We start from the raw sequence: 24,142 nt of genomic DNA on the forward strand, positions 1-24,142 counted from the left end.
GCATGCGCCGAAGCAGTTTTGATGGCTTCATTATCTCATTTGCGAGCCTGTCGCTGGAAATTAGGCAGAGTGGGCTACATGCACGATCCATTTATAAACCAAAATCATAAGTAGGATGAATACTGTTCTCCTACTTGATATTGTAGGATGATATTGTCTCTTAAATACAGGTTTCTTTTTCTTGGAAGCTTCTTATGTCTCGTTATTTAGCTGGTACCATTCGCAGTCCAATTGTTGGGCATGTATTTTACCTGCTAAGTAGGAGACTGGAGGTCGTAGTGACTCCCCAAAACAAAACAAAAACAACTGAAAGAAGCTGCGGTGAAAGCATGGAAAAGCATCACTAAAGGAGAATGTAAAGCTTTTGTGATGTCATTGGGTCACAGGTTTGATGCAAGTATTGTAAATGAAAGTATGTAGTAGTCGTATTGTTTACCTAAGTCTGTTGCTCATCTTAACACATTGTTAAGTGACAAATTATGTTATCTATGTGTATCCAACCCATGCACACATCTTGAAATAAAAGCAAAACTGTTGTTGTTGAACTCTTGTTTCATATTCTCAAATGTTTTAAGTCGACAGCAATGATGAAAGAATTTGACTCACTGTGACCAACAATTTTGGAGATGAATGTATTTCTTAACAACTTCCCAGAGGAAAAGGAACACTGACTCTTTATGGTTGCTCTCTTTTTATTCCAAACTGTCCAAAGCTATTAGCTGCTGACACATTGGACCCAAACCGCCCCCTGAGCAGGATCAGGAGCTCCGGTCTGCTCAGGCAGCACTTGCCCCCATGGAGACACTCTGAAGATAAGGCGATCCAAAAGCTACAGACATCTATGGCCACCGCCCAATCTGTTGCATGCGCAGTTCATTTCACGCGCTGCCAGAAGTGCTTTGTAATTATCGTGATATTGATGAGAGCTGATTCCAACAGGTCATTACTGGCAGTTCAGCTGCCTTTACACATCTCAGTAAAATGTCTATTACTGATGGCAAATTAATTTCCACTCAGGGACGGTACTCTGTAATCTCGACATTACTGTGTGTGTGTGTGTGTGTGTGTGTACACGCGCATGTGCGTGTGTACGTGTGTGTGCAAGATAATGATATTGATATTTTAGCCCCGATCTGTATTAACAAAATAAGCAATTTACTGGATGATGCTTTGTGCTTTGTTCACACATGCACCTGCTGCAATTGGATCCACGCCACAGTCTTTTACTGAGCTCTTAACTTTGTACAGTACTTTTGTTGAGCACTAAAATGTATGCATAGCTAAGTGTGTTAAAGATGTCTGCTAAGTGATTTGTGGTATAAATGACCACTTGTAATTGAATACGGCATCTCTGTCTGGCAGTGTGGTGAATCCCCTGTGCTGCAGCACAGAGGGTAAATAAATGAGCATGAGGAAAGTGGCCATTTGAGTCTCCATGTTTGTGGAGGAACCATAATGGATTCTTTCGAGCCGTGAACGGTTTATAGTCATGTTTCAGCATGATGGGCTTATCCCTACGCAAGGCGCTAAGGATATTAGGGAATCAGCGTAAAGCAGCATGGAAATGATGACGAGAGCAAAGCCTCAGCTTGCCATTATTAAACCCCCCATCCTCTGGAAAGTGGGGGAAGGAACACTTGGCTCAGCTCCACAGTGTGATATCCTCCATTGTGAAATGTGCCATTGCTGTTTTAGGCACACAATTAAAAGGGTGCCACTCAATTTAAGAGAGAAGCCAGTCAGTGTGGCCTATTGTGGAATCCTGTTTATCCATGTGGAAATCAGTTGGAAGTCTTGGATGGGGGCCATCTGTGGGAACCCTGGCACCAAGTCACAGCATCATATGCACTTCCAATGGTTTTATTTTCTGCAGAAGTACACTGCTTTTACTCTCTGCCTCTCAGTGTTTACCAATCATGATGACCAAGGAGTATCTTGTCATCAACAAAAAGTGAAATTTGAAGATCTCTACCCATTCCACCCACGACAGCTCATATGTCAGGTAAGGAAGGATGATTAATGTCCCACCCCGCACCCCCACTGTGAATTAGAGAACACAGGTCAAAACTATTTTTCTTGGTGGGCAGGGGGACGCTCGTGGCAAAAGAAGGGGGCAAACGCTGTTTATCATCCAACTGACGACAGTCCTCCTTGAGGCAATTTAACCACACCGCCAAATCGACTGGCACCGGCCTAGAGTCAGTGCCCCTTCACTTTGATTAATCTTCCCGTGCTTCTCTTCCAACTCTATCAAAGTAATCTAAGTGAAGACACACAACATTGAACTGTCGACATAGTGCTCTGCACCATGCACATACACTGAGAAGCCGTAGTACGTAGAAATTAGGTGCCCTGAGATGTTTTTGTATCAGAGCAGCACAAAAAGAACCTTCAGTTTAGATGTGTTAAAAGATCTTTTCAGCAGATGTCTGGTGGTTGGGTTGAGAGGAATGTGCAAGTTGTACCGTTTGCCATCACGAAGGACTAGGATGACGGCTGGAATTGATTTGAATAAAACAGGAACAGATTTTGTTTTTCTGCTTCATCGTGTGGCTAGTTTGCTTTGTATCACCATTAACACATGGATTTTCAAGGAACTGTTATTCTCTGATGTGAACCGGAGAACTCAGAGATTTCAAAAAGTGGTGTTTTTGAAGTGGCCTTTGTGAGTCATTACGCAATTGTTGAAAAATGCTGTGTTTCTTTTATGCAATTTACACACTTGATTTACTTTGTTTGTCATTTATATCAGTTTTGTATCGTGGTCTACATTCCACCGTGTGCCTGTCATTATCCAATTAATACTGCGTTACTTGAGTCTTTAATTAGAATATCTTTTGGAGGATGTAATTGCATGTAATCCTCAAACATGACTACTTTGATCAAACTCTCCAAGACTTTATCTCAAGGTCTCATGAATAAATGAAACAAATGTCCATCTTTGCATTCTTTCACACTGTTATCTTGTCATAAATGAAACATGGTTGTGGTTACTTTATGGGATTTTGAATGCCACGTCTGAGGTACCTTATTTTGAACTATCAAACATATGTACAATTTTGTGAACAATACGAACTTCTGAATAATTCTTTATTAAAGATTATACCATATACAAAATAGAAGATATCCGACGTGTTTTTAAAAAAATGAAACAGTAATAAAGGCAAATTGTGTTGTCATTTCCGTTTGTTATATCCCAACGTGACAACTTCCGGGGTGACGTCATTGTTAGCCAGCCATCATGGCGGCGCCGTGTACGCGTACACTTGGTTACTTTCTCACGAAATATGGGACATCCTGTTCAAGTCTACCTGGAGTATCATCACATGCGAGTCGGCCGGTGAGTACAAATTTCCCTCCGGCTAAGAATAGTTCCACACAATTTAAACAGACCAAAATGAGATTGGAACGGCGATGTCCTTGGGCAAGCGTCTTATTCTTCTTGCGAGATGAACTTCCGTCATAAATACAGGGGTTGTGTTTGAAATTCCTCCCTATCCACTACTGTGTAGTGTACTATACAGCGTAGTATATATATTGCAGTGCTGTTTGAATATGTAGTGAGCACAAGTTACCCCGCATGTAGTGATGCGTCCCACAGTGAACAACGATGCTTACTAGGAAATCCACTGATGATGCATTTCGCAGAAACGTGATTTTCTGTTTTGAGTAAACTATTTAGACCATTATATGAAAATCCCTTTGTAGTTGTTCTGCACTAGGAATGAGTAAACGATTCATACTGCATTCCTATTCCTGTTTCTCCTCCCCCAGGTAGTGAGGAGACAAATCTGTACAAGTGCCTCCATGCACAGGAAGAACCTGGCTGCTGCTGGCCCCGAAAAGTTCACGATGGAGTTTATCGAAAAGCAGGTGGAAGAATTCAATATCGGCAAGCGGCACCTGGCCAACATGATGGGAGAGGACCCTGAGAATTTCACTCAGGAGGATATAGATGTAAGACGTTTTAGGGCAGATTTGGGCATCCATTTTAGGGGGGGGTTATAATTTAGATGGGTGATCCTTGAAGTTTTTCACCAAGTACCACCTCAAGAATACTTAGCTCTCTAAGCACCACCATCATGGCCAACGGTAAGATACAGTAGCGTATTAGGTGTAAGTGTTCATCAAAAAATGAGGCAGAGGTTTTATTCCTAAAAAGTATATTTAATATTATCAGCCGCTGTAACATTATGCTCAATTTGATAATACTGTGCTTAAATTTAGGAAAATAATTTTTTTAAAATAATGATTCAATTGTTTTGCAAGTTAAATAAAATTGGACCTAAATAAAGGTTTGAAAACAAATGGCTCTTTAAAGTAAAAGCTTTAAATACAAATTTATTACACTTAAAAGTTAAATACAACTGAACTGTACTTAACAACATGTACTGTTCAGGATTTTTCTTTTGTTTTAGTTTGTCACTGTGGCAGAGTTTGTGCATTTAATTCAGTGATTCTTCACATACCACAAGAGGGAGCCCGCACTTTGACAATCGCCGATTTAGATTACAAATTGTCCACGCAGAGGTTACACTGACAACTTTTTGACATGGCCTTGGAATAAATGTTTTATTCCGAAATCGCAAAGTGTTTCGTGTAGTCTGTGGCACCAACGGCTTTGATGCAGCAAGTGACGTGAGCTTACTCTTTTTATTCCATCGTTGCCTCAAACACTGTCACCACTAGGGTTGGGCATCGTTTGAATTTGAGCGATTCCGGTTCCTTATTTCGATTCCGGTTCCAAATGATTCTCAATTCCGATTATTTTAGGGAGCTGGGTGAAAAAAGTTTGCATGGTTTAAATAAAGGGTTTCCAAATTATGAACATCAATTTTCTTAGCAGCCTGCAGCTTAGACTAAAATGAACATTTGACTCGAGGTTCTTTACAACCAGTATCAATATCAAACCTATGAACTAAAGGGCAATGTGTGTGGAACTAACCCAATTGACTTAATATTCATTAATTAATGTTTCAGGTAAAAGTTAAATATAGCATTCTTAAAGTAGTTATTTGGGACTGTTTCATCACTTCAAAAGGCTTATATGTGCAAGTTTTAACTTGACTAACTGTTTTAAGCTTGTAACCTTTTATTTTGAAGGGTACATACCGGAACTCAGCATTTTGGCACGAAAAGTAACTTCACACGGCACCGGTGATTGTTTTTATTTTTATTTTATTTTATAATGGATGGGACAAAATGCTATAAAACGCTTATTCCTTTCCCTACCCACAGATGAGGCACAAGGTTAGTGTTTGTGATACTGTGAGACAACGTTTATGTGAACTTTGTCCCAATTCATTGTGATGTAAAGTTGCTACGGTGAAGTTTTAGCCCAATGTTAAGGTTTTTTGTTTTTTTTCATTGGCGCTAACGTTGGTTTGAAGACTAAAATAACCCATAAGTGAAAAAGTGCAAGCAACCGTTTACCTTGTTAGCTGTCTCAATTTTGCCATAGACGTATTTTATTGTTTCACTCACCCAGTTGACTGAGAGTTGACTTCACTGAAGCTCTGCGTGGTGTAGGCTGAGGCTCGTAGCGCGTCAGACGCTACACATCATGAAAGCCTCCTTTGCACAATATAATCTTATTCCAAGTGTTGCACTGAGGCGACTGGTCATTAATTTTAACAAAGATACGGCACACTTTTGTTCGCCGCCAACGTTGGGCACAAACATGTCTTCCTGGTCGTTCTTCTTTGTTGGTTTTTGCCACTTCTTATTCGTGGTTGGCGGACTGTAGGCATTGAAACTGGGAACCGAAATTTTTAAATTTGAACGGTTCCGGGAGAACCGGAACATTAATCACGGTTCTAATCGGTTCTCGATTCTTGATGCCCAACCCTAGTGACCACTATGCCACCCGAGGAACACCAATTAGCAAACAAGAGAGCTATTGGTCCTACTCTGTGAAAGGTGAAGCGATGGCTGTACCCCACATTTTCACGGTGGAAAGAAGCAAAGTGTCCAAACTCTTCAGGTGTGACGGTGAAAGAACAGAGAACAGCAGGTGGTCATTTTAGTGGTCTTCTGTCACTGCAGTTACTGTCATTTTTGTGGTCCAAAGCCCAGATGCCACATTGTGGCCCACAGTTGTTCAGGTAGTGCTCTCTTGGGAATCGCTGTCAAATGGCAAAGGGGGCACAAGTGTGGCTTCATCTCATTTCCCACTTTTCACCCTACTGCCTCTTGCCTCACTCGACCTCTCTCTGCTTGTCAAGCACGCATACGCCCTGTGACCAGTTATTCCTCGGCCACTGTTGACAAGCTGAAATCTCAACGTGCCTTCTGCACACCACCTGTTCCCTCATCCATGTAGCCAAAAGAGCAAAGAAGTACTGATTTTCGCTACGCCATCTGTTGGACGCTTAGTGACCGCGCATGCACACATGCTGAACTTGGGGTGAATTGTTGGACATATTGGCCGACCTCTGCTCGCTGTCAACATTGCCACACACAAGCTCACCTTTCCTTGAACTGGCTTGTGGCTGAGCCCCTGTCACTTGAACACCATCTGCTGACATGACCTCTGTTATCCTGAGGTGTCGTCATCATCATTGTCATTACCTGCCATTTTGTTTTCTTCTAAACTGTATTTTCCCCCCCTGCCACGCTGCAGAGGAGCATCGCTTACCTCTTCCCTTCCGGCTTGTTTGAGAAGAAGGCACGACCCCTCATGAAGGTAAAGACAGTGACTGAACACGTTCAGTTGTTCATGCTTGAAAGTTCAAATTTTTTTTCAAATCCAATTTGGGCACATTACATTGTTCTGTTTTCTTCAGCATCCAGAGCAAATCTTTCCAAAGCAGCGAGGTACATAAGGTTGACTTCAACATGTTTTTCTGTGATGCTCTATGAAACTAATGTTGCCCTTCCTCTTCGAGCAGCTGTTCAATGGGGGGCGGACAGACGGCCATTCCACTTCCTGTTTTACACGGGAAAACAGGCGTACTACACCTTGATGCATGTGAGTTTGGCACAAGTTACATTTTCACCAAGTACTGCAGTGCAGTTCAGAAATCCTCATCAGGCTTGCGTTACCACACGATAATTGATTAGTCAACTAAATTATTAATATTCTGTATATATTCATACAACTTGAGAGATGATGATATAGTCTGACATCACATCACACTTGGAGTTAAGGAATTAAAAACACAGAGCTGTGCTGTGTGCATTATCCAAAAACAAGCCACATAGTGTAAATTCCTCTGTACGTCATAATAATTATAAATAAAATAAAATATGTATTTGTTTTCTTTTCGTTCCATTCCTTTGTAACACCACCGTGTTGACAATGAAGTCGGCCAATCAACAGACAGGACAGTGTCTAGCTCTACAACCCATACTAGACACCTGCCACACTTACACATCCGGTAAAATGTGGGACAGCACAGGGCAGATATTCTGGTACAATGCATACCAAACTGAGGTTTAGCACACTGCTTAGTTGGAAACAAGATTTTAGGCATGTTGTGGATAAGGACAGAAACTCCCCTACCCTGAGTGTATTTACATTTCAGAATTTTTTTTAGGACACGCAAAGTAAAATCCTCAACATCGAGAGGCATCAGGATCGTCTGCGAGCCAAAGGACTCTTTTCCCAGGACGTCAAAACGATGTAGGTGCACAAATTGCAATCGAGGACATGTTGACATGAATCTAATAGCAATTGCTACCATTTATTAGCCCCCTTGGCACAAGCAGGTGGCTCCTGAAAGAGGAGCTGGAGGAGTTGCTGGTGGAGCCCATCTCTGTTCACGATGTAAGCAATTTCAACACAAACACAGCAAACTTAGTTTCTTAGCTTGTAGTAGTTTGGAAGGTACTTAAAAATAACACAATCAAACTTGAAATGCTCCAGCATGAGGCTGTGTAGACAGTCGCATTGGCGCCTTTGTGTGCTATCACAAGATTGCTGCATTTTTAGTTTTTGTTTTAATGTTAGAGAAAACATGTTATGTTATATGCAATCTTCAGGAATAACTCCACCTTATTGTCAGTACAGTTCTATGATTGATATGATTGTGAATGCGTATACAATGAACCGCTGTCATTCATGGAGAATAGGGACCGAGCCCTGCCGCAAATAGAAAAATCTGCAAATAATTGAAACCCTCCCTAAAAGAGGTTTGTAATTGTTTTTCTTAGCGTAGTTTATCGTAACAAAATTTTCACTCAACAGTACTATGCTGTTAAAAAATACACTAATAACATTTGCTCTTCACCAGTGTTACCACAGTTACCTTGAAAAAGTAAGGTAACTGTGGTAACACTGGTGAAGAGCAAATTTACTCATTACTTGAGCTTAAAAGTAACTTAGTTACTTTACTGATTACTTGATTTCAAAAGTAACAAAATTAGAGAAAAGTAACTTTTTAGTGACTTTCAGCAGCTGTCAAGTGGCAGGAATATCACTTTTCCACAGTACAAAAAAAGCCTTAGCTTAACCGTATCCATTACTTGGTAATGTACGCCATGTCCTCAACATGAAAAAATAACTTAAATGTGAGTGTAGTTGAAGCCACATTAAATGAGCAACTTAGAGCAGACTTGATATGCCAAATAGCCACCTAAATAGAAACAAGCAAACCATTCTCTGTACACTTCCTTAAAGACTCTTAACTGACAGACAGATAGACAGACAGAGACAGACTGTAGCAACCCTGCCGATTGTGTGGGGGTCATAGAAGGCAACTGTGTGTGTGTGTGCGCACGCGCATAGTGTACAACGAACCTTAGTCTTGTCCTCTTGAAAGAAACTCGAAGTAGTGATTGTATTTCCAGTTTAAGTAGGCCAGCCCCCCAAAGTCTGAAAATTGGTCTACACTGATGACCTACACCGTGACTGAATCAAGTATCTTGGTTGTTGACTTGCCTCATGTTCCCAAGCACTGCAGTTTGCTAATGATAAATATTTGTTGCCTGAGCATAAATGGCATATTATTATTCAAAAGCATATTAAGATCTGGTTCTCGTGAACAAAACAGTAACTATTGGCAGATAAATCAAAGTAACTGTTATCTGACTAGTCTAATATATAAAGTAACGCATTAGATTACTTATGACGTCACCGGGCCAAATTTTTTGAGTAACGCGTTACAAAGGGTTACCGGCATCACTGCTCTTCACATAACCTGCAAAAATGGAAAATGAGAGAATGTATTGTTCTTCTATGTTGGGGCTTATTGGCACTTGTTAAACCATCTTAATGGTGCATTACCACCACCAACTAAAATTGTCCTTCCACTGCAAGGCAAAGCAAGTTTATTTGTATAGCACAATTCATAGACAAGGCAAATTTAAAGTGCTTTACAATGGCAAAAAATATATATTCAGCACATAACTTTCAAATTACTGAAAAAAATGATTTAAAGGTAGACAATTAAATTCAGACATGAAAATCATAAAAATAAAACATTTTAAGCATTGAAAGTACATTAAAGTCGAGAAAAGACAAGGTTGAGCATCTAAGAGAACCTTACTGTGAACAATCTGGTTTACAGGCCTTATTTAAAGGAGCTGATAGTTTGAGCAGACCTCCGGTGGTCGCTAAGTTTGTTTCATAGGTGAGGAGCCGAATAGCTGACTGCTGCTTCATAATTTTTATCTTACATTTTTTTTTAGTTCTAATTTTAGGAATACACAGTAAGCCTGTGATGGGTAAGTACGACATCCAGGAAAGGAACTTGGAGGGACAGATAGTGGTAGATTTTGCAAAAAGGATGGAAATGGCTGTACTGTACACTTTTATCCAGAAGAGGCAGGAACATAGGGTGACCTACAAGAGCGGAGGTAGAAGCACGCAGGTGGATTACATTTTGTGCAGACGATGTAATCTGAAGGAGGGTACCGACTGTAAGGTAGTGGTAGGGGAGAGTGTGGCTAGACAGCATAGGATGGTGGTGTGTAAGATGACTCTGGTGGTAGGGAGGAAGATTAGGAAGACAGGCAGAGCAGAGAACCATGTGGTGGAAGCTGAGACAGGACGAGTGTTGTGCAGCTTTTCGGGAAGAGGTGAGACAGGCTCTCGGTGAACAGGAGGAGCTTCCAGAAGATTGGACCACTGCAGCCAAGGTGATCAGAGAGGCAGGCAGGAGAGTACTTGGTGTATCTTCTGGCAGGAAAGGAGAGAAGGAGACTTGGTGGTGGAAGCTCATAGTACAGGAAATCATACAAGGAAAAAGGTTAGCTAAGAAGAAGTGGGAAACTGAGAGGACAGAGGAGAGGCGAAAGGAATACATTGAGATGCGACATAGGGTAGAGGTGGCAAAGGCCAAACGAGGCATATGATGACATGTATGCCAGATTGGACACTAAAGAAGGAGAAAATGATCAATACAGGTTGGCCAGACAGAGGGATAGAGATGGGAAGGATGTGCAGTAGGTTAGGGTGAGTAAGGATAGAGATGGAAATATGTTGACTGGTGCTAGTAGTGTGCTAGATAGATGGAAATAATACTTTGAGGAGTTGATGAATGAGGAAAATGAGAGAGAAGGGAGAGTAGAAGAGGCAAATGTGGTGGACCAGGAATTGGCAATGATTAGTAAGGTGGAAGTTAGAAAGGCATTAAAGAGGATGAAAAATGGAAAGGCAGTTGGTCCTGATGACATTCCTGTGGAGGTATGGAAGCATCTACGAGAGGTGGCTGTGGAGTTTTTGACCAGCTTGTTCAATAGAATTCTAACGCGTGAGAAGATGCCTAAGGAATGGAGGAAAAGTGTGCTGGTGCCCATTTTTAAGAACAAGGGTGATGTGCAGAGCTGTGGGAACAATAGAGGAATAAAGTTGATGAGCCACACAATGAAGTTATGGGAAAGAGTAGTGGAGGCTAGACTCAGGACAGAAGTGAGTATTTGCGAGCAACATTATGGTTTCATGCCTAGAAAGAGTACAGAGAAGGTCAGAAGGAGCTACATTGTGTCTTTGTAGATCTAGAGAAAGCCTATGACAGAGTACCCAGAGAGGAACTGTGGTACTGCATGGGGAAGTCTGGAGTGGCAGAGAAGTATGTTAGAATAATACAGGACATGTACGAGGACAGCAGAACAGTGGTGAGGTGTGCTGTAGGTGTGACAGACGAATTTAAGGTGGAGGTGGGACTGCATCAGGGATCAGCCCTGAGTCCCTTCCTGTTTGCAGTGCTGATGGATAGGCTGACAGATGAGGTTAGACTGGAATCCCCGTGGACCATGATGTTTGCAGATGACATTGTGATCTGCAGTGAAAGCAGGGAGCAGGTGGAGGAACAGTTAGAAAGATGGAGGCATGCACTGGAAAGCAGAGGAATGAAGATTAGCCGAAGTAAGACAGAATATATGTGCATGAATGAGACGGGTGGTGGGGGAAGAGTGAGGCTACAGGGAGAAAAGATAGGAAGGCTGGAGTACTTTAAATACTTGGGGTCAACTGTCCAGAGCAATGGTGAGTGTGGTCAGGAAGTGAAGAAACGGGTCCAAGCAGGTTGGAACGGGTGGAGGAAGGTGTCAGGTGTTATGTGACAGAAGAGTCTCTGCTAGGATGAAGGGCAACGTTTATAAGACAATGGTGAGGCCAGCCATGATGTACGGATTAGAGACAGTGGCACTGAAGAGACAACAGGAAGCAGAGCTGGAGGTGGCGGAAATGAAGATGTTGAGGTTCGCTCTCGGAGTGACCAGGTTGGATAAAATTAGAAATTAGCTCATCAGAGGTACAGCCATGGTTCGATGTTTTGGAGACAAAGTTAGAGAGAGCAGACTTCAATGGTTTGGACACATCCAGAGGAGAAATAGTGAGTATATTGGAAGAAGGATGATGAGAATGGAGCTGCCAGGCAAGAGAGCTAAAATAAGACCAAAGAGAAGGTTGATGGATGTCGTGAGGGAAGACATGAGGGCAGTTGGTGTTTGAGAGGAGGATACAGGAGATAGGCTTACATGGAAAAGGATGACTCGGTGTGGCGACCCCTAAAGGGACAAGCCGAAAGGAAAAGAAGAAGAAAGAAGACGACTCGATAAGCCTGTAGGACTGCAAGGAAACCAATGTGAATTGATGGTGACTGGATGTTGCGAATTATTATCGGGGAATATTATCTGTGTCATCAAAGCACAACACACCAAAGCTCATCTTTGATTCCCCGCTGGTATTTTCTCATTGCAGTATACTCGCTTTCTCCAGCTAATTGAGCGGCTGCTGTCTCAGCCTTACTGCGCAATGGAGGAGCAGTTTGTTCTTAGTTACCGTCAGCAACTCGAGGCTCAGTCCAGTAAGCAGACAATCTCGTCCCTGGAGAAGGATGAAAAGGGCGTGGCCTTTAGTACCGCACAAGGTAGATGCAGACTTTGATTAGTAAATGTTTTGTTTCTTCTTCTTTTTAGATTGTCTTGTAGAAAATAAATGCCATATTTGTTGCCCTGTTTGTTCACTCTCAGGACGCAGAAAGACATCAAACGCCTCTGTGGTTCTGAGAGATGGCGGCTCCGGAAGTGTCAACATTAACGGGCAGAACTACCCCCAATACTTCTCTGTGCTACAAGACAGGTTAGCGAGGGCCTTTTTTTCTCTTAACCATTTCTGCTCTGACCGCACACTGTCTCCTTATCGTGAACTATTGGCTTTACACGATCAGGATTTTTGGGGCCGATCAGCGAGTTTAAATAAACGATAACCGATCACCAATCTGATCACAAGATGGAGCAATGTGTCTATTTAAATGACCTGTTCCTTTACTGTATATACTTGTGTACTTCATCACTCAAAAAATATTTTTACAATAAATAATGTATTTTTGTTCATCTATTTATGCCAGTGAGGCATAGTGACAGACAGAACAAATGAATGGTCTTCTATTAGATGGCAGGAAGTAGATACAGTAATTAATGTATCCACTTTTTGTGACATTTTTGTTTGTCGGTGTGCCGTGAGATTTTTCAATTGTAAAATATGTTCCTTGCCTCCATAAAGGTTGGAAATCACTGCTCTTGTCAGATCGTGTATTCTAATCATTCAGGTCAAACCAACATTACAACATGACAGAAATAATGGGTGTTAACTTACTGTAGTTAAATTACTTTTTGTAATTAAGTTACTTCACCCACACCGAAACATGAGAGCATGATTCGACAGAACGGCGGCATGTTGACGCGCAACCGTTAGTGCTAGCACTTGCTTGCTAAGCCACATAACGTTTTGTTGGCTGCTTGCGAGCCGTATGGTCTTAAAAGTACGGAAACATACCTCAAGCAAGCCTTAAACGAACGTCCTCTCCTGAGCACCGGTGACCACCAACACACGTTTTTCTCCATTTTGTTCTTATAATACAGTCGGCCAGCACTGTGCTGACTGGTTAGCTATCTTTGGGCGTCGGGGTACACCCTGAACTGGTCTCCAGCCAAACACAACATTAATATTTATGCTCATTATTTTCAAAATTCCCCAGAGTAACTTCATCCATTCATCTTCCGTAGCGCTTATCCTCTCTGGGTTCGGAGGCGTGCCGTCGCATATTTCAGCTAGCTCTGGGCGAGGGGAGGGGCGGTGTACACCCTGAACTGGTCACCTGCCAATCACAGGGCACATATAGACAAACAATCATTCACACTCACATTCACATCTACGCCCAATTTAGAGTCTTCAGTTAACCGACCTAACACGTTTTTGGGATGTGGGAGGAAACCGGAGACCCGGAGAAAACCCACACAGCCATGGGAAGAACATGCAAACTCCACAACCCTACATGTTGCTGTAGTTGATTGCATTATCTCCTACTCACGTCTGTGCTCTCTTGGTGTCATGTGCGCAGAGAGCAGCTAATGTTCCCGCTCCAGTTCATGGACATGCTGGGACGCTTTGACATGGAGAGCAGCGTGAGCGGTGGTGGGCGGTCCAGCCAGGCGGGGGCGCTGCGACTCGCCATCTCCCGTGCCCTTTGCAGCTTTCTGCCCCAAAGAGATATAGAGATCATGAGGCAAGGTCAGGATGCCAGGCAACTGCTTTTTCCTCTTCTGTCATATAAAATCTAACCTGGAGCTGAACCGTAGGCATTTTTACAAAAACTGACAATTCAACTGATATTGCTGTCATATTGGATACTTGTTTTTCTTTGTTTCTAGCTGGTCTTCTGACTCCCGACCCCAGAGTGAGAGAGAGGAAGAAGCCAGGTCAGGAAGGTGCAAGGAAGAAATTCACCTGGAAGAAACGTTGAGGATGATACCACCTGAACTCAAAAAATGATTACCTCTTATCATGCCAGAATGGAAGACATTTGGTACTCAGCCACCAGGCGCTTGTGTCCAGAAATTACGCAAGATGTATTATGTTCATTAGTACAGTATATAATTAAACTTCCACTTCTAATCATCATACTTTGGAAAGCAATATTAGCTTTGTCACTTAAATACCGCTCTTTAAAACTATCAGAACTGGTTAGCAATGTTTTGTCAAAGAAAGAAAGTGCAGGTTGAGGTTAGTCTCAGAATTTGTGCGGTTCAGTGAAGAATAACATTTATGCAGGTGTGAATAGTAGGTGGTGGTATTCTGTAGTCGAGTAGCAGTACTAACCAATGTGTCATTGTGCTGTCAACAGTTCTAAAACTAAAAAAAAACTATTATACATTACGTGTCTGGTGTTAAATGGCAGGTCGGCCTTGAGAATCTGTTCTCAATTTCCTTATCTGAGTAAATTAAGGTTAAATAAATACAAATATTGACGTTATTGCAATGATCAGGTTTGGCCGCTAGATGCTGCAAATTTAATTTTCTGCTTATATGGAATTTACAAAAGAAAATTTGTTTTAATTTTTGCGTAAACTGTGAAAAATAGTGAAAAATATTTTTATTTGTTTTACTTCTACCACACAAACAATTATCTTTTCTGTGTTGTTGTTTTTACCTCAAACATACAATGTAAACATTGACAGTGCAGGGTGGGGGGAAAATATGAGAAACCTCCTAATTTGTGGAATACTGCATTTGCAATGGTGTACTTTAACCACCAGATGGGGGCAAAGGCACAAAAATCCAAAGTGCTTTGAATTGTCGTCAGCCACAAACAACAGGCCATGTTTTGGGTTATACTGACTGAATTGTAATTGGCAGCGTAAGGAGATGTGGTCAATAGTATTTCCAGGCATCAAAGTTCCACATTTCTAAAATGATGATAATGGACTGATGATAATTACACACAGTGGCAGGTGCGTGTAAGTGGCGGTCGGGTGGAGCTTAAAAGTCCCAAGGGCGGAGGAACAAATCTCCCAAGTGACGAAAAGCGCCAGCAAGTGATCGTCACGCTCAGGGTTTTCCTGTCGAGAAGTTTTGCACGCGGAGAGATGGAGGCTGCGGTTGCGGACCCCGCCATCGTAGACCCCAAGAGGAACCTGGCAAACTGCGAGATGCAGTTGAGGAGGCTGCAGGAGCTCGTCCTCAGGCTGGAGCTCAACGACAAGCGGCTGCACGCCAGTCCCCGGGGTCACTGGCCTTGCACGCCGCCTCGCTCCCAGTCGGGCTCCCTGGTAGTAACCCCCGGGGGCTGGCTCGAGTCTTTCCAACAGAACGAGCCTTTTGTTCTTGACGAGGTGGAACTTTTGGACTCGGACATTTTTGGATTCTCTGATAATGAAACGTGGTGAGTCTCTGCCGGTTGTTGTTGTTGTTGTTGCTGTTGTTGTACTGCGCTTTCAATTTTGCTTTAGCTTCTGTTAGTTCGTCTTTATGATATTTTTAAATTTGTGTAAGCTGACACAAAGCCAGATTCAAAAGTGTCCCTGTACAACTGCATCAATCCGTTGGAGGTCATTGTAGCTTGACATCTTGATTTGAACTTCCTTGTGTGCCACATGTCCAGCTGAAGGAGCTTCATCTGGTTCATTTGAAGGCTGCACTGTCTCCTCATCCACTTGGCATTTTTTCCACAAACCGGTTGGCAAACTGTACGTGGAACACTAGTAAGCCGTGATCATCATATGTGAGGCAGGAAATCATTTAATTCCACTTAATTGCTCCGAAAAGGTTTTATTGACTACAAATGTGTCTTTGTTCATCTATGCCAGAAACACGTAGCGCTGCTTGTGAATTTATATTTCTTTGACCATTATATTTAAAATCAATTTTCAGATTCAGATTTCGGCTTAAAGTTTAGTTTTAATAATTAGATTTAGCATTTAAATTTAATGTTTAGGTGTAATATTTAAGAATTGGTTTTAATGATTTGATATATTCCTAAATTGGCAAATATAGTTGTAAATGTGCGAAAAAGTGAATCTCAAAAGTTCACATTTTAAGAACCGTTTGAAGGTAAATTTTGCACTTATATTCAGCCTGTGCCGCTTTACAAACTGCATAGTGACAAGCAGAACAATTAAAAATGCTTTTCCACGAGCTCGCTGAAGGTACATAATGTATCAACTATTTTTTTGTTTGTTTGTTTGTTTTTTCTTTCTCTCTTCCCTCCTCATTTAAAATGTGTTTTAGTCCAATGAAGGTTGTGAAACACTGCACAAGGGTGGGTCTGGAAAGACTTCTCTAAAGTGGGCCAAGCTACTCCAACTATATTGACATTGAAACATGTTAACTCTGTGAATGACACACTTTTGTCCTGACTGTCTGTATGTGTGTCTTGGACAGGTTGTACGTGCCCCCCAAAGCCAATGAATCGAAGGCAGCGAAGCCTCTAATGCCCTTAAAATGGTGCCGGCACATTCTGGAGGCTCCTGAATGGAAGCGAGCGAGGCGTTCCATGTGCCTCCAACTGGAGTCAGGTGTGAGATGGGTTTGGTTTTCACCATTGCAAAGCCATGCCTTCCCACTAGGTTTACAAAATTCTGGGGATTTTCAAAGTTGGAAACGTTCCACAGGAATTGACAAGAATTTATGGAAAGAAACCAGGAAATTTAAAGTTTCCCGTTTGGCGTATTTTCAAAATTCCCCACCTTACCTTGAAAATTTAACTGAAACCTTTTGGGAAATTTAGCAGAATTTTTTTTTTTTTTTTTTTTTTTACACTATTTTGCAACCCAATTTCCCACCGACAGCCATCTTGGTGTATCCACATGTACTGTCTGTTTACTCTGCAGGCGTTGCAGGACTCTATAGGCTCCAGTCTAGGCGACAATGGCGTTCTGTTTACTCAGGACACCAGTGACAGGCGGTGCAGCTGATCTAACTGCATGGTGCCAAGCTCCTCTCAAAGACATGTTTTATTTGTCACATTAATAGCATATTCGGGTGGTTCTTAAATTTATTTGCACCAATTTCCACCTTCATGACCCACATTAAAATACAGTAGTGTAATATGCAAAAGTATAATCAAAACTAAAGTATATTTAATATAATAGTAAGCCACTATAACAATTTGCGGAGTTTGAACATTAACACTGTTTTTAAATATAGGAAAATGACAAACTACTTGGTTAATTATTTGTTTAAAATGTGCTGCATGTAAAAGTTAAACCTTTTACCTAAATGTTTAAAAACAAATGGTTCTTAACAGTTTAATGCAAATGTATTGAACTTAAAAGGTAACTAAAACTGCACTGCACTCAAGCAATGATTCTTCTATGGGGTATGCAGACGTATACCATACTTTGAGAACTACTGCTCTATTACTTTTCTCTGGATGGTTCAGCTCTTTCGGCTGACCAGTGGTGGGAAGTTAAATTTACTAAAATGTACTGTCAGCGCTTTGAGATGTTGTCATCACTGAAGAAATTAAGTATTCCCTGAACATCCTTAGCTTCCTGTTGGCGTAGATTATTGAGCAGTCCCCGGGCCGCCTCCACCCCGCGGCCTCCAAGCAGAGTTGCCGTTGTGTCCCCCATCGGCATGCCGCGATCCGGCACAACCCACTCCAGCCCCGTGTCGCCTGAGACACCCGGTAACCACACAGACGTCGTACACCAACAAAAGTTATGCTCGACTAACAATGCCAAGAGTTTTTGAGTTGCGAGTCATCGCTTGGTTGATCAGTCAGTTCATTGAATGGGACAAACAGTCAAATTACACACGTACACAAAATGAGAACACTCACATGGAGGTGCTGTATCTTTATATCGCTGGCTGAGTCTTGAACTTGAATTTCTCAACTTTTCTAAAAATTGCTATTTTTCTTCCCTTAGCGTCCTCTCGGCCTCACTCTCAGAGTCCCATTGGGAGGGCAAGGACTCCCACCTTCATCCCCCACCTGATCCGTGGTAACCATTCTTTCCCTTCTTGCCCCAAGATGCCCAAATGTGCTTCATGAGTACTTAAATTGGAGTCAATACTTTGCAGGCCGTACTAAGAAATCGAGTGTAAAAAATTTATCTGCCTCGATAAATTACTCAATTGATGTAATCACTGGGTACTTGTCAAACATAAGCTTAAGTGCTACACGATACCAGTCCCAGATCTGAAGACATTGGTATTGCTGCCTCTTGTATGATGTTTCTTGGTAAATATTTATTTTCTTTATCTTGGTGTGGCTCTATTTTCGTACCTTCATGTTTGTCTATGCCTGGACCTCGAGTCTATAATAATGATCTACTTATTTACACTCTGTACTTAAGTTGAAGTACAGGGTCTTGTGTGTTTAAAAAACAAAAAGTTGATGATTCAACTCCTTTAAGTACAGACTCTGAAATGTACAAAAGTAAAAACAAATCTTTACTGTCAATTATATATAATACCAAATTGGTGTGGGGAGGGGGGTAGTTTCCCTCTTTCATTAAATTGCATGCATACTAAGGAGAGAAAAATCACTGGACCCACTATCAGAACACAGAAACCTGAAACATCTACTTGATATTCAAAATTATGTATTTATTTATTTATTTTTTAAACTTCCCATCACTGATCACTAGGCAGCAGCCTGCGCGGCTGTAGCCCTCGGCCCCCTGTGGACTGTGACGTCATCTCTCCCGGGGTGGATGAGGATGACTTGTTCCCTCACGGCTACAAACTGCAGGATCTGACTGACGTGCAGGTGGTGGCGCGCCTGCAGGAGGAGAGTAGGTCTAAACCCAGAGTGAACAATTCCTTTTTTTTGTTTTTGGTGCACTTTTATGGGTGATGTCTAATCACCATCATGCCCTGTCCCCACTAACCGTAGATCTCAGAGCACATCGCTACTTTAGCTTCATTAACCCCACCAGGTGATTGTATGTGTGAATGTGTGTCAGAGGTGGGGACTCGAGTCGCATGACTTAACTCGAATCAGACTGTAGTCAATTTTAGGACTCAACTCGACTTATTTTTTATTTTTGCCACGGTAACTTGCGACTTGCTTGAAACTTGGGACTTTAGACTTATGACTTGCACATACACTCCTTACAAAAAGTCAGGGATATTCAGCTTTCAGGAAATATTTCAGGATGAGCCTAAAATGGACTGTAACCTTTACAGACAAAAGTTAATTTGATCTTCTCTTAAATTTTGAATACAGGTACTGAAACACTGAATTTTTTGTACAACTTGCTATTCTTTCTATGCCTTTTTGAGACTCTTCCAGTCACTGCATCTCATTTTATAACTTTAAGGCCTTGAGACTGACTTTGACTTGCACATATGTGACTTATTCCCACCTGTGAGTGAATGTGGTTGTGGGTGGCATGCCATTCCTCATGTCTCGCTTAACCCAGAACTCAGACAGGATTGCGCCAGCACTTCATCCGCCCTGGCCAAGCGACGCAGCCAGAGCATCACCTTCCCACTCAGCGCTCCCCCCGACCTGGAGGAGGAAGAAAAGGGGGACGGCGGAGATTACGCCCCTGTGCCGCCAGAGCGCCACCTCTGCCTACTGCCGCTCGCCCGCACCTTCTCCAGCGCCAGAGATTTGCAAAGCAGCAGCAGCTTCCTGTCCTTACATCCCTCCACCCCACCGCTCCCCTCTGCAGACCCAATGCAACTGTCTTTCAAACTAGGAACAGGTGAGAAAAGGCAGCCACACCCATGAGTGACCCGCTTCCATGGCCCTATCTCTTAATAATAACATTCTAAGCCTCTTGAAGTGCGCTTAAAGCTCTGTCGGCAGTGAGTTTCCGATCCCACTTTGATGGGATTAGATTCATCTTAACGTTAGTGCTGGGAACTGTTAAAGGAGCTTTATGTAGTGCCTTAAGCCATCGTTCCCAAATGGAGTGTTGGCTGTGACCTTCAGATGTCACCACAAGAACGTTTACTCCTGTTTCTCAGAATCAGAATTGTCTTCATTGGCCAAGTACAGTACACTACTCACAAAAAGTTGGGGATAGTGTGTCGTTTTGGGGTGCAATTTCAGGATGAACCGAAAATGCACTAACCTTTGCAAGTGAACTCAATTTGACCTTCTCAGGATGCCCTTGTCTAACTGTTCATTGATTCAGTTCATTTTGCACAACTTGCTGTTCTGTAATAAGGAGCTGAACAGAAAAATTCACAACAGGTGCTTGATCCATGAATGGTGCTGGGTCAATTAGAATTGGTATTTGAGACCAAGACACTCTTGTTAAAGAAGTCTTTAATATCCATGAGCTTTTCCTGGATAAATAAAGGTTAGAAAAATAATAATTACCAAATTTCCATTCACACCTGTGGATAATTTTGTCATCAATTCAATTTTCAAATATGGTAGGAAGCAAAAAGACCCACACAAACAGAGGAGAACAAAACTCCACACAGGAAGACCTGGGCTGAGATTTGGACCTCAGAACTAAAACTAATGAGCTAAACACTATACTACTGCGCAGTCAGCGTCCTAAAATGGAAAAACATGTTTAATTTGAAATGGAATTTGACAAATGTGTGGGATTAACGCTTTCTTTCCCCCCAGATATGATTAAATTATGCATTTGGCAGAAATTACAATTTCTCAGTCAAATAGCACCAGATCAGGCTGTACGCTTGTGTGTTTGTGTGTGTGTAGGATTTTAGAATTGTGAAATACTCCATTAAGCGCACTTAACATTTTCACCTGATTGTTTTGTGGAGAAACTTTTATTGTACATACAATATCATCAACTGGTCTCCAGTAATGCACTTCCCCCCCCCCTGTTTGGGAAACATTTAAGCTTTACGAACTATGTACTATCTAAGGGCTCATATTAAATGTATTGGATGATCTCTTTTTTTGTCTTTCAGATAAGATGCAGAGGAGCTTGCCTAACCTTGCCCAAGCTCACAGTGTTCCCAGCGCTTCTTTACTTCATAACAGCCAGAGCTTTGATTCTCCAGGCTGGTTGACACGCCTGCAGTCCTCCAGTGAGTTATCAGAATCAGAATCCTCTTTATTTGCCAAGTATGTCCAAAAACACAAGGAATTTGTCTCCGGTAGTTGGAGCCGCTCTAGTACGACAACAGACAGTCAATTGACAGAGAACACTTTGGAGACATAAAGACATTGACAAAAAAACAGTCACTGAGCAGTAAAGGGTTGCTAGTTATCTGGTAATGCCGGTACATTTTTTTTTTTTTTGGACAATTGTGCAAAAAGATTCAGAATCCTCTAGCACTTAGAGCAGTTCGAATGACTAATATTGCAATAGTCCGGTGCAATGTCAGCTCTCATATGAGATTTTGATCAAATTCTACACAGATGTTTGTACCTTTTGTTATACGTATTACATGTGTACAATCAATGTTATGCATATTAACATCCTATACTCTTATCCATAGTTATACCTCACAATTTGTTGCACATTGAATGACTTTCAATGTGTAATATTATGCAGGCATGCATATCAAGTTAGATTCACTGTACATATTGGGTGTATTGTCATTATTATACAGTATATCACTATCAATATTATTCCCACTTTGTACAATTTGTACAAGTTAGTGTAGCATAATTTGACAATTTAATTTACCACATGTAACATCTTAATCTTCTGCCCCCCCCCCCCCCCCCTTGCTTAGATTCAATTTAAAACAAAGTAAATTCCTTCGCAGTGCTGCGCTTGTATTTGTTTTTCCTTTGTTGGTTGTTTCTATATTATTACACCGTGTACTGTACATGTGTAAATATTGTTGCTGTGACAATTTGAATTCCCTCACGCGATAAAGTATCTATCCCAGGGGCCTCCCCGATCCTGCGGCACACCAGAGTCCAGAGTACGGACAGTGTATCTTCACCGTCACGGCAACCACTGAAGGCCACTGCCTATGTCAGCCCTAGCATCAGGAATTCAGCCTACGTGCTTACCCCACGGTCGCTGGGCAACAGCGGCAGCAGGATCCCGATACTCATTAAATCCTCCTCCCTCTGTCTGTCAAGCCCCAGCCCACCTTGGTCCACCTTCTTCAACGACACCGCAAGCCCCATCGCCAGCTGCAAGGTGGCCCAAGCACGGCACAGGTATAGAAATATGGTGCGGTTAGTTTCCACGTGACCTTGAAAGTGCAGTTCTGATGTTCCATGCCACCGCAATGTTGTCATGCTTTTAGTTTTCTGATGCCGCCAAAGTGTTTATGACCCTGCCTGGAGGGATAGCCGCAACTGATAGCACCCTGTAGCTTAGGCTATCCCGCCTTTTAAAGTTGTCATCAAGTATTTATTGTAACGTGATTTCAGCCTGTGCCTAGGGAGAGTTGTCACTGCTGCTTCTATGCAACAGACACCCTTTTACAATTACTTGAGCTATTTATAGATGTAAAAGTGTGGTCATTAATCAGTTTTTACCGATTTAACATGTGCCAATAATGCTGCTAAAATCAGATGTCTCCAGTATGTGGGTGCTTTGTATGTATTAAGCTATAACTGTAGTAAATATTGGTGTTGTACTTTTTAAGATACTTGTCTCAATGTGGTTTGATTTAAGAAAACACGACACACACAAAATACAAACTTGGTTTGTTCACATTAAATAAAAAAATTCAGATTGTTCAGATTTGCTTTTCACCCTAAATGTCACAGTAAATGCACAGTGTAAATAGCACCCTTTGTTTATGGTTGTTGTGGCACAATTTGATGTTTTGATGATGGACTAAATGAGTGAATACTTTTAATAAAATCCACTGATTACAATCAATTTCTAAAATGGTGATCTCTTAAGTGAATGTCAAATAAACATCTTGTGTACTTAACCCTGCAGCAATTTTAAAATATACCCTTAATGTAACTCCTTTACACTGAAATTTGATGCCTTTCCAAAAGTGACACAAAATACATGTTTAAAAATGTCAGTCTTTGGTACAGGTGCTACAAAGTTTGTGTATGCAGAGGCTGTTCTTGGTCAATTTGACCCATGTCTACTAAAATCGATTTTAGATTTATCAGCGTGTGTTAAATCAAGGAAAATGGCAGTCATGGTGGTAATCTTACATTTTTTTGCATGTAAAGTTTTATTTGGTGGCAGCAGTGTTCAAGAGGAAGCTTGAAATGTTGGCCTTTGAAGGGTCATGGTGAATCTTGAAACGGGAGGAGTCCAAGTAATGTACAGTCCTGTGGAAAAAGTATTTTTCCCCCTTCTCAAATTCTTATATTTTAATGTAAAGATCAGACAAATTTAACCCAAGTGAACTGAAAATGCTGTGTTTAAATGATTTTCTATATTAAGGGGAAATAAAACTATTCAAAGTTACCTGGCACTGTGTGGAAAAAGTAATTACCCCCCTTGGTAAATCATGAATTGTGGATAGTCAAAATTTTTGGTTAATTTTCACTGACCATACCCAAGCTTGATCACCTCCAGATCAATCAGTCAAGAAATCGCTTAAACAGTATCTGTCCCAACAAAATCAAGTCTGACAAAATATTTAAAACAGCTGCAAAAAATGACACTGTCTTGTCTTGTTACATCTGGTGTAAATGTAGAAAAACATCATACCTGCAGTAAAACATACTGGTGGTCTTGGACTGTTTTGCTCCTTCAGGATGTGGACAACTTGCTGTGATTCATGGATTCAGCTGTTTAACAGAAAATCCTGAAGCAGAACGTTCAGCCATCAGTTTGTGACCTCAGGCTGAAGCGCACTTGGGTTCTGCAGCAGGATAACGATCCAAAACACACCAGCAAGTCAACTTCTGAATAGCTTGAGAAAGAAACAAAATTAAGGTTTTGGAATGGCCTCGTCAAAGTCCAGACTTGAATTTGATTGAAATGCAGTGGCATGACCTTAAATGGGCTGTTCATGCTGGAAAACTCTCCATTTGTGCTGAATTCAAACAATTCTGCAAGGATGAGTGGGCCAAAACATCACCACAGAGATGTG

The 24,142-nt window shown here is 41.7% G+C and overlaps 2 protein-coding genes across 5 annotated transcripts; both read left to right on the forward strand.

Annotated features, from left to right (window-relative positions):
- Window positions 1–3,203: 3,203 nt before the first annotated feature.
- On the forward strand, window positions 3,204–14,597 carry mrps9 (mitochondrial ribosomal protein S9). Of its 2 annotated transcripts, none has more exons than XM_061777142.1 (11): window positions 3,204–3,340; window positions 3,775–3,957; window positions 6,623–6,685; window positions 6,786–6,816; window positions 6,891–6,970; window positions 7,539–7,624; window positions 7,693–7,768; window positions 12,146–12,314; window positions 12,418–12,526; window positions 13,788–13,957; window positions 14,098–14,597. In XM_061777142.1, the coding sequence occupies exons 1-11, from the start codon at window positions 3,242–3,244 to the stop codon at window positions 14,187–14,189; spliced, it is 1,158 nt and encodes a 385-aa protein (XP_061633126.1). In that variant the 5' UTR covers window positions 3,204–3,241; the 3' UTR covers window positions 14,190–14,597. The 2 variants fall into 2 exon arrangements, with proteins under 2 accessions (XP_061633126.1, XP_061633119.1); XM_061777135.1 differs by having other exon boundaries at window positions 13,788–13,952.
- A 280-nt stretch (window positions 14,598–14,877) lies between these two features.
- Window positions 14,878–22,959, forward strand: LOC133479752 (SLAIN motif-containing protein 1-like). Of its 3 annotated transcripts, none has more exons than XM_061777102.1 (8): window positions 14,884–15,608; window positions 16,607–16,740; window positions 17,715–17,855; window positions 18,097–18,171; window positions 18,820–18,966; window positions 19,597–19,884; window positions 21,074–21,193; window positions 21,995–22,959. In XM_061777102.1, exons 1-8 carry the CDS (start codon window positions 15,313–15,315, stop codon window positions 22,318–22,320), a joined length of 1,527 nt encoding a protein of 508 aa, XP_061633086.1. In that variant the 5' UTR covers window positions 14,884–15,312; the 3' UTR covers window positions 22,321–22,959. The 3 variants fall into 3 exon arrangements, with proteins under 3 accessions (XP_061633107.1, XP_061633086.1, XP_061633097.1); XM_061777113.1 differs by having other exon boundaries at window positions 14,894–15,608; window positions 22,007–22,959; XM_061777123.1 differs by lacking the exon at window positions 17,715–17,855 and having other exon boundaries at window positions 14,878–15,608.
- Window positions 22,960–24,142: the final 1,183 nt, after the last annotated feature.

Source organism: Phyllopteryx taeniolatus, chromosome 1 (genome assembly GCF_024500385.1).
Source record: "Phyllopteryx taeniolatus isolate TA_2022b chromosome 1, UOR_Ptae_1.2, whole genome shotgun sequence".
Classification (NCBI taxonomy): Eukaryota; Metazoa; Chordata; class Actinopteri; order Syngnathiformes; family Syngnathidae; genus Phyllopteryx; species Phyllopteryx taeniolatus.